Below are 15,000 nucleotides of genomic sequence, written 5' to 3' on the forward strand. Positions count from 1 at the left end.
GAACCGTACGCGTGTTGGCGCTAAATCCGGAATTTCCTTGTTTGTGAAAACACAAGCTAGTGAGATTTCCCCCTAATTTTACGGATCATTGCGATTACGTGTTTATAACATAAGGGCAAAATTTTCTTGTCACAGTCGAGGCACAACGAAAACCAGTTAGGCAAACAGATTAAAAAAGCATTTGTTCGCTCGTATTTTAGAGCCAAACAAACAAAAACAAATCAACGTTTTCTTCATGTCCAAACGACTACAGATAATTGTTATTTAATTCCAGTTGACAATAAAATTCGATTTTCATTCCTGAACAAAGGAAGAACCGCGATTAATCCACCTTTTAAAAATACGCATCCACTTTAAATAACACATCCGTAAAAATAACAAACGGTTAAGTGCCCAAGGAAATAATTTGTGGAGTAGCTTCTTCCACTAAGTATGAGCTATTACTGGTATTCTGTTTTGTCGCTGTCGTTCTCTTTCGCTCTCCTTTCGTTTCTGTTCTAGACATAGGTCCTCCAGCCATCATGTAACCTTATCAGAGCTTCTAAAGAGAGTTAACTGAATAGAGTGTAATGTGAAGAGCTAGAATTCTATCCCATATGAACCATGTGAGCGTTAGCCCTACTGATAGAAATGGGCCCACGCAAGGACAGAGAAAAACTCTGACCAGGGTTCAATTCCCAGCCTGGTCAGAGTTTTTCTCTGTCCTTGTGTGGGGCCATTTTCAATACTGCTATTTTTTGACGTTATCACACTGTCTCAAGACTGGTCAGTCCTCTATTTTTTCTGTGATTCTGTGGAGCTCTTACGCTTCTGTCGAATTGTTGCCATTAGTGGCGAGGGATTTCTGGGAATGCGCAAAATTTACCGAGGGGGTAGGGAGGGGGGAGGACTCCCTCCAAATCAACCCACATTGGTAAATTTGCCCAGCACTTCATAGTAGATTGCGCATGTCATTACAACCAAAGATGGTAGCAGTTCCAAAGAAAAGTACGATCTTGGAAGAGTCATAAAATAATAGAAAACTGAATAGCTTACACTGTCTCATGGTGAAATGACATATGAAGTGAATCATATCTTAAACTGCGGGAGCCTGATGGCATATCTGCAGTTCAATATATGATTCATTTCATGTATCATTTCATAGTTGATTCATTCATCAAGGGAAGATTAGAACCCACAAATAACCAGCTCCCAACGTCAGCTGCTTCATAGATCGTTCGCACCGGTATCTTGAATTTCTCGGGCTTCTCTAGGCAATTGCTAAAACGGCGTTCAAATAGCTTCACTTGACTGTCTCCTGTACTTGAAGAAAGAGCTCCCAAATCCCGAACATGGATCAATTGCACTGCTTGTGGTATTGACAAGTATTGTCAAGGCTATGCAATCATGTCCTAAATTAGGACTTAACAGTTAACCCTGTCCTTCAAATGCTGCACCCTCTCTGCACCGAGTGCGTAGTTGAGACAACTGTTGAGAACTTCTTTGGCATCGGGATTTCTGCCTGTATGCAATTATATAATAAGGAATGCATGATAATGTTTATTTACAAATGTTTGTTTCCAGTGTTGGAGGGACTGGATCCAAAAGGAATCGTGTTCGTGTGCTTTACGCAGAGTCTTTCATCCAGGTGATTCCGTGTGTGTTTATCAGCACCAGTCTTCAAGTCCTTCCAATTTCCTGCACATTTCCTTACTTTTATTCCTGTAATATTGATTAACTGTTGACACGAAAGGATTCGCTGGGCGACCTCGACGAATAGTGATGCGAGGAGGATCACTTGAAGTTTCTGCTGTGTACAATAGTTGCTCTTGAAAGCGGCTCTGTGGTTTCTATGCAAACGTCATTGAAAGAGAGAAAAATATGAAGCATTTTTCCGTTTTTTCTTTTTGTGTCGAAAATGGGAAAAGTTGCCCAATAGGGTCTTTCCTGTCACTGCTCTGCTAAGTATTGTGTTTGTGCTTAGCGTTTCCTGCGCGTATCTGTGGTAGATTTCAGGGGATAGTAGAAATGCGTAAATTTTATACATAAACCAACATTTAATTTGATTTGCGCTAATCTGTTGATTTCAGTTTACAGTGTCCCCAATTAGTGCTCCAGCGCTAAAAGACTAGACACTTAAATAAAGTTCCTTTTTCTTTTCCTGCTGCCGATGGTGGATTGTTGAATAGGGTCGACATGGGAACGGAGAATACGTCGTGTGGGACTTGCATGTCTGTGGTAATGGTTGATGTTCAGGAAGATACACATTTCGTACATAATTTGCCCTCATCACTTGCCACCATTTACCTGACTTGTCTGTTCTGTTGGATCTGTTGCTGAGTTTCAAGTCATTCTTCACTGCTGAATGCTTGGCCTCTTTTTCCTGCTGAGAAATTATACCATAGCCGATGTAATACATATCATAGAGCTTTAATGCATGATATGGTGGGGCATAACCAACTGTCCAAGATGTTACATTCACAATAAACAAAGGAGATTGAAATACAGTTTGAAATTCTCCTCGGGTTCCAATAACTCTGCTCTTGTTGCAGATACCTTGTTGAACAAAGCACAAGCATTTCTTAGGTGCAGGACAAGTTGACTTAGTGCTAGTCGCTTTACCCTCTCAGCAGGATCTTATTGAACTTTTTCTTTCATCCTTGTAGAGTTCCTTGATAGAAGGTACAAGAAACACCAAACCACAACCAGCAACTGGTGTGTTTCTTGTTGATCTTCCAATACTGGTTCAGAGACAGGAGCAACAGTTACTGGGGCAGCTAAAACTTGGACAAACTGGTCAAAAAGGTTTCTTTGTACACCTTCTTGGTATACAATGTTAATTTATGCATTTATCTCGCAATGAAGGGGCTCTGGTCTTTGTCTGTCTGCAAATACTCCAATCCGGGGAGGCCCAAGCTGTCGCTTGCCTTTGTCTGCCATGTACTGGGGCTTCCTTCACATGTTTAGCAACATCAGACAAGGAATTCTTCAAAGTAGATTCAAACTTTTGAACACTTTTTGCGTGGTTTTCTCTGTCTGCATTTGTGTAAGGCTTCCAGGTATTAGTTGTTTCAAACCCAATAGAGCCACCCATCGTGCAAATGTCACCTGAGGAAATGATTAAGGGAAACAATCAGAGGATTGCACCTTTCTAGTAGACAAACACATACTGAAGAGCTGAATATTGTTTAATGCGCAAACATTAGAAATTGTTAAGTGTCTTCTGTTTTGGGGGCACGTTATTGTCATTCAAATCATATAAATTTGAAGGAGAATAATTTTCCCCTTTATGGGAGTAATAAACTCTATTAATTAAACAGTTAACTTCAACAGTGCATTTTTGCCATGACTGAGTATGAAGTTAAGGTTTTTTTCTTTAATTACCAACTTTGCTTTAGAATGTATGAATTTAACACAAATACCAGGTATATAGCTGTACATCTTTTACCTTTATGCACATTAGCATAAGGAGAGGGGTACGTTGCAGCTTGGGTCGTCTCCTCATTTGCCCAACTCTGCTGCACATATCTGCAGATGGCTGGAACTCTACAGTGCAGTCTCTTCCAGCAATTATTAACACATTACCCTCCAACACTGCCATTTCGTCAGTGTGTTGTCTCCACAGATCTTCCAACACTTTATGGTTTTCTCTTAAACTGACACAGTGTAACAAATATTGATAGGCGGAGCTTCGAACTCTGTCTCCGAAGTTCCATGAGGTTAAGCTTCCAATGGACATTGACAGTTGGCCTGTCTGTGGGGCCCCATCATCTAAAATTGTATGACAAAATGATTCTCAAGGTCATTGTACCAAACAAGCCTTATTAAAAAGACTAGTCCAGTAATAGTTCGTGAAACACCAGCACCACCAGGAAGCTGTGTGACATGCCCAATGTTCAAACTGTTCACAAATTTCTCTACCGCCGAATTGCATGCTAATTTTGGCAGTCTTAAGTCAATGCCCCCGCAAGAAATGTTCCTGGGTAGCCATGTTTCTGACTCTGGGTCAAAGAAAGAAGATTCAGTTCTACACAAAAGAGCGTATTTTCTGCGTGACAGGTGATTTTGGTACTTTGTTGCCACCGCTTGTTTCACAGCGGTAGGCGATGTTTCATGAGCATTCATAGCATTCGAGAAGATTTTCTTGAGATGTTTTCCTCTCTTGTACATAACAATTAATTCGGTTATAAGTTCCTTTGAGGCATTTCAGTTGCAGCAAGATAATCCCAGGCACCATAAAATTAACCATTTTCTCCTCCATGTAAAAATGTCAGAGCCTTTTTAGTTTCATTTCTTCGCCTGTATCTCGTGCTAGAACCAGAGTCGGTGATGATAGTTTTCGAGGTACTGTTACTCTCTCCTTTTGCTTTGGAGAAATGCTTGTAGTCCAGGCCAAGTACTGAAATCATACATTTTAGCTCTTCCAGCTGTTTTTTCAGGGTTGATAATTTATCTTGAGCCTCTTTCACTTTTTCCTCTGACCTCTTCAACCCAGTTTGAAGTTCGGTCATTTTATCATCTAAGGAGTACTGCAGGAAGAATGTTACATAGTAATATTGCAAATATGATTGTACTAAGACTTTTAATTCTAAAACATCAGTCCTTACAAGCATTTTTGCAAAACTATATTTCATAACCATCTGCATTATAAACAAACCTATTGGATGTATATATCACCACCACCCTCAGTGACTGGCTTGTACTAAAACATCCTGTACTCTACCATAAACCCCTCATGATTGTACATCAAGTGGCTGTAGCAGAAACCTATAAGGGTTGAAACGTGTAACGCGCGTTCACAGCATCAGAATATTCAGTGCGAACTGATTGGTTGATTGTTTTCAGTGCTAAGTACCATATTTGGAAACCCCTCGCTCTTGTTGTTCCAAATATGGTACTTAGCAAATTGAATACTCAGAAGCTTGTTTCCCAGCACACAAGGGGCCGTTACACGTTTCAACCCTTATGGGTTTCTGGCTGTAGTTAATGCAGTGTAAAGTCCACTCTTTGACTAGAATTTCTTTAATCGAGTAGAAGTTCCTAAATTATTGTAAGATCCCCAGATAAGAATATTTCTTTTTAGTATAAGAAATTGTCTTGTAGTAGTACCGGACTACCTATTACTAACCTAATAAACGAGTGGATGATGAAATTTGGAGAAATTCTACTTTGAAAGTGGTCAGACATAAACACATTTGAAATGAGGGCATTAAGACTGTGTGACATCCATTTAATAAGCCCAACATTTGAAATCAGTTCATTTTAATATGCTTACCTTTCTCTCTCAACTTGTTACGAATATCTTCTTCGGACTTTGAAAGGTCATTTTGGCGTTCATTCAAGGAAAGCTCTCTCGCAGCAAATTCCTCTTCAACACGATGCTCCTCTTCACGAAATTTTCTCTTTCTGACGTTTAGTTGATATACAGAGGATGACTCCCAAAAGGGATTTATGTCTATCTGGGTATTACAGTGACCTTTGTGCCCGGCAAGCTTGGAGCACTTGCGATTTTTCGTACACAGACTATCCTTCTTCGCCACTGCCGCCATATTGAATTTTCAGACCACAAGTGACAGAGCTTTTACGGTTTCTCTTCATTCTGTTGTAATTTTCCAATGACTTCTATGCTTAACTTTAAACAAGTAAGGCTTTAAATTAAGACTTTGACTTAAAGAAAAATCATGTAACCCTATTCTCGAACAGATATTAAGGCAAATACACGCATATGTTTGTAAAATTACAAATTTCGCGGCATTACTCGCTCACTATGTGGTTTCTACTGGGGTATCCAAAGTCAAAACAGAAGAGATGTATGTCCCCTACCCTCTGCACCCATGTATATAGATATTTGGCTCAAACCCAGGGCTCTGGAAATCGTTTTTTGGTTGAAAGTTGGTTATTTTAAACGCAAGAAGCGGCCCTAACCAGCTGAAATCAGATCTGATTATTGCTTCTATCGAGTGGTAGATACTTTTACTTCAATATAGACACAATTTGAGCTCTTTCTACTGACAATAACAGCCTCTAAGAGGAACAACATAGAGGCAACTCAACAGTGACGAGATAAGCTACCTCTTTGATGTGTTGAGGTCACGTGACTCACAACATAGCGACGGAAGAAAACAGGGTAGCAACTGCCATCATAAATGGGATTTTATATTTATTACATTTTTATTACATTTTGCCATTTTACAATAAATCTGCATTTAATAATTAAAGTAAAGATAAGAAATATGGCGAGGAAACCTAAAAGAAACCAGAAGGCTTATACGAGGCTAGGTTTCCTCCTAAAATAATATAGCGGAGCAAGACGTTCAGTTAGGTGTAACACAGGAGTAGCAACGAAGACTAAAAAGGAATTAATAGCTGTTGATTAAAAACTCTTTCAGCTTGTATTTAAAGGACAGTAGAGTTGGGTATTTTTAATTTCATAACTAAGGGTATTGAAAAATTTAGGGCCTTGAAAAGAGATAGAAAACTGTCTTATGTTAGTCCTGCAAAGAGGTAGCCGAAAAAAGGAAGCGTGTCTTGTGTTGTAACTATGAATACTATTATTAACAGAGGAAAAAGAGTCAAATTTAGGAGGGAGATTACCAGTACTAAAAGAGTACATAAACTTTCCTAGTTGTAACAAGTAGATACTGGTTATTTTGAGAAATTTAAATTCTTTAAAAATTGGATCTGTGTGAGCATCACAACCGGACCTGCTTACTATCCGTATCGCCCGTTTTTGTAATATTGTTAACCTTTTCAGGTTACTTTTGTAAGTGGATCCCCAAACTAAATTACAATAATAAAGATACGGAAGAACCATAGAATTATTATATAGTACGTAACGAGGTTTTAGAAAGGAAATAACTGGATCTATAAATTATGCCAATAGATTTAGATATGTTATGCGCAACAAGCGATATATGGGACTTCCAGGAAAGACAATCATTCAGTATAACACCAAGGAAGAGGGTCTCTGAGACTTGGGTTAACGCTTCCCCATTGATGAAAATGTCAAAATCATAGCAGAGTCTTTTTTGTCGAGGTCTAAACACCATAAACTTAGTTTTGGATATATTAAGGGGAAGTTTATTTGCAGCAAACCAGGCTGAGAGCTTATTGAGTTCATTGTTTAAGATATTGTTCAAAGTAACCGGGTCCTTTTCAGAAATAAATAAGTTGGTGTCATCGGCAAATAAAATGGATTCTAGGCGAGAAGCGTCACAAAGGTCATTGACGTATATGATGAAAAATAGGGGGCCAAGAATTGAACCTTGTGGGACACCACAGCGTATTACCTCAGGGAGCGATCTATGGCCGTTATATTCTACAAATTGTGATCTTTGAAAAAAATAGCTTTTGACCCAATCCAACGCTAGGCCTCGGATCCCATAGTGTTGTAACTTGTCAAAAAGAATGTTGTGATTCACGGTATCAAATGCTTTAGACAAATCAATAAATACTCCTGCTGCAAATTCTTTGCGATCAAGGGCGAGAGAAATTTTGTCATACAAATCAACTAAAGCAAGGGAAGTTGAGTGGTTTCTCCTGAAGCCATATTGATTATCATAAAGAATATTAAAATTGTTTAAATACAAAAGAATTCGATTGTAAATAATCCTTTCTAGGAATTTTGAGAAGCAAGGTAAAACGGAAATGGGCCTGTAGTTAGTAAAAAGAGTTTGATCTCCAGATTTAAAAATAGGGACAACACGTGCAATTTTCATTTCCCTTGGAACGACTCCGTGATCGATCGATAAGTTAGTTATGTGGGTTAATGGTGTAGCTATGCAGTGAATAGATTGTTTAATGGTGGACATAGAAATTTATCATGTCCGGCAGCTTTACCCGGTTTGAATGAGCTGGCAATGTTGATAATTTCTCCTTCTGTAGCTGAGTTAAAGAAGAATGATAGATTGGGGATAATTTCTAGAGAGATAGTCAGTATGCGAAGATGTCACTGTGGAAGTTATTCGCATTGCTAGGTTGGGTCCAATATTAGTGAAGTATTGACAGAATTTATTAGCAATTACCATGGGATCACAGTTTTCCTGGCCATCTATCTTGAAAGTCGACTTTAATTTGAATTTCGCTTTTGTTCTGTTTATAACCTCATTCAGTAGTTTCCAGAGCCCGGTTGTTCAAAAGCCGATTAACGCTAATCCCAGAGTAAAAATTAACCAAGGAGTTTATTACTCCACTACTAAATGCTGTTCAACGTTGATATTTGGCAAAACTTTACATTAGAAGAAGTCAATCTTGAAAAACAAAAATAAGCAAAATAACCTTTCACCAAAAAGTTGAAAACATGAAACAAAAGTTTACGCTAATCCTGGATTAAGCTAATCGGCTTTCGAACAACCGGGCCCAGGTGGCTTTTACATTAGATTTGGATTCCTCTAATTTCTTGTCATAGTAGAGACGTTTTTTGACTCTTAGGCTGTGGATAAGCTTATTTTTGTATCTCTTGGGTTAGAAAGATACTGCTTGTATACTTATTTTTCTTTTCGATCGATTTGAGTAATCCTAAAGATATCCAAGGCTTGTTTAAGCGACGATCAGATCGTTTTCAGGCTTTTTGTATTGCAGGATACGAGCCAGGCAATTTTGCTTCATAATACAAAATGTTCGCTGAATTGGAGCGGGTACATTGCTGGGTATGTTAAATACAACAGTCTAACCCTATTAGCGGTCACCTAATGAATGCGGTCACCTGTTAAGCGGCCAGTAATTTACATTATAATTCAGTATAATTCTTTAATGGAAAGCCTAATTAAGCGGCAACTTCAATTCTAATATAAAGCGACCGCCCGTGCCGATAAGTTTTGTTTTTTTGGTTTATATCGAAGTTGTTGACAAAAGATAACAGAAGCCTACCAAGGAAAATATATTAAAGCTTCGTATTCAAAAAGTAACACTAAACAACATCAAGAGTTTCTTGATAGGAACTGTGCGATTTTTGAGAATATCACTGTCAGTAAATCACTAAACAGTAAAAATTTAACACTATTTTTGCTCAGTTTTCCACGTACTCCGCGTTTTCCACAATCCACAACTTCGAATTGCGTTTTTCGCTAAAAAAAGCTGTCACCAATTCCGTGATACAAGTGCGTACGGTGCTTTTTTTCCCACCAAATACCACACTTCAAACGCTCTCATCCTGCTTGGGAGCAGTTTTTCGTCAGGCGTGAAAACGTCATAAAAGTCAATCAAGTAAACTTGATCTCGCTTTTCAAGCCCGCCAAATCGCCATTGTGCGAATTTAACGACTTGAAGGACGAAAAAAAAAAAAAAAAAAAAGACAAAACGAGAATGCAAGCAATAATACACATTTTCGATTGAAGATTAACACTTTCCCGCAAACAGTACTTAAATGGTTCAATGTTAATGCAATTGACACTTTGAGGCTAACAAATATTTTAGTGTTTCGAAAGCGGATCGAAAATTTGGTGGAGACAATTTTTGTCGCGCTTTTTGGTAGAGCCAAACAAATTTTATCAGCTCAGTACGCAGCAGCTCAATTACAGTTTGAGGACGTTCTCACTCAGGTTGAAAAAAAAAGGTTTACCGCATTCAGCTATGCTGACCGAGTACACGATACTTTCGAAGCGCCAGAGAAAGGATTGCAAGTAAAATTCGATTTCGGTATCTCCTCATTCAGATGCGCTCGCCATGACCACTAGACTTTGAAAGGCTACGTAATAAACTAGTGGGGAAATGTTTATTGAAGAATAGTAAGCGTGACTGGAAACGACTTTTTGTGTTTTCGTTACACGCAATATCCGGGTATCGTGCGACTCTGTAACACCTGTCCGGACTGATATTCTCCCGGTATTGTTAAAAAAATATATATATTAAATCTCTAACCACCCGTTAGTGGTTTTGATTGGAATCAAAGCCGTCAAAAACAGTTTTAACGTCTAACATCAACCGCTGACCACGTCGGGTATCAATTGGCTCAAAAGGTTGACTCGTAGGGCTTGTATGGGAGAGGCAAGCTTTGCACGCAATATCCAGGTCATAATGAAATTATCAACTACTATTCGCCGATCGCATTCAACCCTTTAGTTATGTCACGGGGTAGCGAATTTAGACTTCGGAATTGAACTGGATCAGTTGACCAAGATAGCGCAACTAAAACCATAAAATTTGGAACCCCAGAATCCAGAATCCGGAATCCGCAATAAGAACCTGAACCAAAAATGTTTGCTTTTATCTCCCAAAGTAGTTTGTCACGTGCTGACTCCTTTTGGGAGAGGATTCATGTAACAACTTCGCAAGAGCATCCAACTTCTTGAGCTTTTTCTTTTTCTTCGGGAGCCCATGAGTCGACCTTTGAGCCTATTGATGCCCCACGTGGTCAGCAGTTGATGTCGGACGTAAATAGTACTCTCACAATGAAAATGCATTTTGTTGCATGCCTGTTTTCTCCTGTTTACCAATAGTTGTGGCTGCAATCAAGCGTCTATAATACCCAAAGAGGACCACTCACCTTGCATTCCATGTCGCTCTCAACCGAGATCGTGACGAAAGAAGGAAGGCAAAAATATCATGCATATTTTCTTGCAACGAATATATGATATCAGCGAGATGCTGCTATTGGCCCAAGTCAAACAATCTTTATGAACATACGGAAGCTATGAAAGCTCTTAAGGGACATCTTGTTTTTTTTGTTTTTTTTTTTTTTTTCTGTTAATTGGACCTTGTCTTTTTTTGTGTGTTTTAAAATAGAAGTTGGTTTTTGCGAACATCTGACTTTGTCTTTCAGAAAATCGGAGAAACTGCAGAAATTGGAGTTTATAGAATATACGCCAACTTCCAAAGACACTGAAGACTCGCTGAGCTCCACACTTTAAAATGGCATTGTAATGTTTACTTCGTTTAAAAAAATAAATAAATAAGTAAAACAGATTCACAGTTCCACGATGATCGTCACGTAGTAACGCAACGTTCTCATTTGCTTGTATGTTCATGTTGTTGTCAATGTTGTTGTTGTCTAACTTTACTATAAATGGTTTGTAGTAAAGTAAGAGTAGTACAGGAACTTGCTAGCCAATTCTATTCGGACGACAAGGGATCTAATCAAGTTTTACGATTAAAAAACAAAGCATCATTGAGAACAATTTTGCAAACACAAGCAAATGAGAAGGTTGCGTGACGACCATCGTGGAACTGAGGCTGTTTTGTTTCGTCTGAACTATATCGCGGAGAAAGCTTTTACAAAGTAGACATTAAAATGTGGTTTTAAAATGTGGAGCTCAGCGAGTCTTCAGTTTCTCTGGGAGTTAGCGTATATTCCCCACAAAAACTCCAATTCTAGTAGGAAATTCTCTTAATTTTGAAAAACAAAGATGTCCCTTCGTAGCTTAAGTAGGTTCAGGATAGGTTCCTTATTTATTTATTTTATTTTATTATTTTTTTAGGAGTAATTTCCACCCCGGTCCCGCGTTTTGGCTACTAGCCTCTGTTTTTCATTTCGCTTCTCGTGATAGTTTCACTGTCACGCAACAAAAAAATAACTCCAAATCGTTCAATGAAAGAAACCAAGAACTTGGAAGGTTGCAGGAAACAAATCTTTTCACGACCTCTCCAATTCTCAGGTCTGTACGGTATTTCAACCAAAATAGCTTTGTATCACGATGTCATGGAAGGTGACAATATATAAATTCAAGATGCTTTATTTTCATGTTCTCTCGAGAGGTCCAGAGGGGAAAGGAGGGTGGGGGGGATGTCCACGTTGTAGAATTTGTACTGTTCCTGCTCAAGACCTATAAAAATCTCAACACACGAGCCCTCGTTAAATTACCGCGAGTATAAATGGTCATCTCCTTCCCATCGGCAGCATTTCTCTCATTTAGGTAAACTAGTAATAGCCAAAGCAACAACGATATCAAATTCGTTGGGTCATTAGTTTCTATAACTTCAGGACTACATTCTCATTTCATACCGGTTGATTTGTTACTTCATTGTCTCCGCGGGGCTTGAACCACAAAGTGTACACAACATTGGAATACAACCCAACAATCAGAAGGAGGAAAATGGAGACGAAAGTCAGCGAAATTGATTGATATGCCAGTTTCAGCTTTTCATTTGTCCAGTAATGGTCGCAGGACCTCACAGCTAACTCTTTTCCAAAACCTTGGAGAATGAACCCACGCATGGTCAAAATCACTGCGAAAATCCAAATACATGGGATAGTTACCTGTAAATAGAAAAATATGAGACTTGTAACATTTACGTTACCGACCATTCTACGTGCAAAATTGCTTGAATGTATCATCAGAGCATAATCGTACTTAAACATTTTTTTCCAAGTTGGCAGGGGTGTTAGAGAAGCCAGGCTCGATATCTTACTGAATCACAGGCGCCCCAAACACAGTGTGAGGGAAAGCTAACATGGCCGACAAAAATATAAAAGTTTGTATGGGAATCCCGATAAAAGGCTTAAGAAGATACTTGTATGAAAAAGTTCTCAATTAAAAAGTCTTACCTTCCTTCCTGTGTGGTTTTTAATTCCTCGGTTGCAGGCCGTATCACAACACCCCAAGGCTGCACACTCCATTCTGGAGAGCCCACTAAACTGAGTCAGATATTCATTGATAAAATGTGCCCACGGTTACAATTCCACATCAGAATCAATTCACAAAAACATTACAACCGTGACCGTTGTGGGTTGAACTTTCATTTCCACCCACCATCAACGCAATAGGAGCCCTGCGAGCGACCTACGGCGGTAGTTTGTTTACTCGATGAATATTCTCCATCAGTCTCAAGTTGGTTCACGCCTAGCTAATAATCGCACAGCAGATCACGTGATAACATTACGAACTTTAATCCATAAATACGTTTACGGTCATCAGACCAAAGCATACGCTTCCTTTGTTGACTTCAGAAAAGCCTTCGATTCGGAATGGCAGGATGGACTTCTCTACAAGCCATTACAATATAATGTCGGAGGGAAATTTTTCAGCTTAATAAAAAGCTTACAAGTAAATTATGCGTGCTCTGTCAGGCTAGGAAGTAAGAAAACGCAATCTTTTTAATACGCAAGAGTCGCGCGCTAAGGCTGCATCTCAAGCCTTTGCTTTTTGACCTGTATCTTAACTGACTTAGCTTTTTCATTTAGCAATATCCAATCTGACCCATTTGTTTTACCAAATGCGATGCACATGACTTAAGGTCTCGGTAAAGGTAAACTTGGGCATCTCGCTCAAATTTTATTTATTTATTTATTTATTTATTTATTTTTTTTTGCAAATCTTGAATCGGTGGCCTGTTAAGTAAATCTTTCAGAAAAAAAATTAATTCTAAAAAAATAATTTTAAAACTGTTAAAATCGCTTTTCCCTGTTCCCGCCATAATCTGAGAACAAAAAATGATTGACGTATCATGTCAGTCACACGTGAAGAGATTGGGTGTCAATTGACAGCCTTCAAGGGCGATTTATTACCTTAGCACGTGCCCGAACGTTGATTGGCTCAGCATAATTGGATTCAAGTATGGGGCGGGGTTATTCAGCAGACGGTGAACTGCACGCGAAATCTTCAATCTCGATTTTCTAGGGGTTTATTTTCACGCCAAAATTGAAACTTCTCGGATCTCCTGTTCCGACAGATTTTACGAAATCGCTTCCAAATTTTCATTTTTAATAGATGATTACACTACCCCAAATACCATGTGAGGAATTTTTTGTTTGTCTTCGGAGACTGATTTTATGGCACTTTTTCTGCCCAAATTAAGTATAAGATGAGACTTTCGACTTCGGTGAGTGATATTTCCTTCAATTCTTCACATATCAAAAATTCCTCACACGGTATTGGAGTGCATTCATCTGTGACTAAGATGCAACCAAGGGCGATTATTTTCGCAATAAAGTGAAGGGCAGGAGCTTCTGCAGCAGACTCGGTCGTCCTGAGTTTGAGTCCTCAAAACTAAAAGTCAATATTAAATACCAAAGAAATGAAACTTTATTCAAATAATTCAATCTGTTCGCTTCAATATGATAATTATATAGTTGACTCCATGCAAAAAATAGCGGCTCGGCAATTCCATTTGTCCGCGGACACCTGATTTTCCTTTACCGAGACCTTAATTGTTTTATCACGGTCTAAAATAGGACTTCAAAACTGTTTCAAAACTTTATCCTCGTATTGCAACTCCTGGATGCTTAAAACAAATCCTAAGAAAACCAAGAAAAAATGCCAAAGAAAGTGCAACTATCGACATTGTCCGAAACTACACTTACCTTGGAACTTGCATCTTGCATCATCTTGCAAAAGGCCTTCCATGCCCTCTTTAGTTTGAGACGACACACTAATTTTAAAAGGCTGAAACCCTCCGGCTTGCATGCAAAATCGTTGACTCCATGCATGATCTCACCAATTTTAACTTACAATAGTGACGTCTGGGGTATCTTGCCTTTGTTAAGTCGGATTTCAAAACCTGGGACAACTCTCCAATCAACGTACATAACAGTTACGCTTCCTTTGTATTGACAAACTTCAAAAACACATCCGCGAAGCGTTGAAAGACTGCTTTTAAAGCCAAGCGGCCTAGCGAGAATGAAAGCAGTAGAGTACAAATTGAGGAGAAAACCTAGATACTTAAAAACATAAGTCATGGTAATTTTGCGCCCTCATGTCGCTTTTATTTTACAATTGTTTTTTTTTTTCGAATCCTTTGCTTTGTTCTTCGAACAAAACAAAGGATTCGAAAAAAAAGTGTAAAGGAACATTTGACTCAGTTTCGTGGGCTCTCTCGAATGAAGTGTGCAGCCTTGGGAGTTTATAATACGGTGGGCAACCGAGGAATTGAAAAATGCCTCAAATCGTGTTGAATCTGGAGAATCACGACACAGGAAGGAAGCTACCTACAATGTCAATAACGTAAGGCTTTCAAATTGAAATTTTTGTCCTATAATTATCTTTATAAGCCTTTTTATCGGGATTCCCATACAAATTCTTATATTTTTGTCGGCCATGCATGTTGGCTTTCCTTCACACTGAGCTTGGGGCGACTGTGACTGAATGT

The 15,000-nt window shown here is 38.8% G+C and overlaps 1 protein-coding gene and 1 pseudogene across 1 annotated transcript in view; both read right to left on the reverse strand.

Annotated features, from left to right (window-relative positions):
• The window catches only part of LOC138052150 (neuropeptide FF receptor 1-like), a 29,713-nt gene that overhangs the window by 14,294 nt on the left and 419 nt on the right, over positions 1–15,000 (reverse strand). Inside the window, exon 2 of the mRNA XM_068898528.1 lies at positions 11,918–12,172. Coding sequence (XP_068754629.1) covers positions 11,918–12,172 — 255 coding nt within the window. The remainder of the gene's footprint in view (positions 1–11,917; positions 12,173–15,000) is intronic.
• Positions 2,821–5,528, reverse strand: LOC138049116 (uncharacterized; annotated as a pseudogene).

The sequence above is a fragment of the Montipora capricornis genome, chromosome 1, assembly GCF_036669925.1.
Source record: "Montipora capricornis isolate CH-2021 chromosome 1, ASM3666992v2, whole genome shotgun sequence".
NCBI lineage: Eukaryota > Metazoa > Cnidaria > Anthozoa > Scleractinia > Acroporidae > Montipora > Montipora capricornis.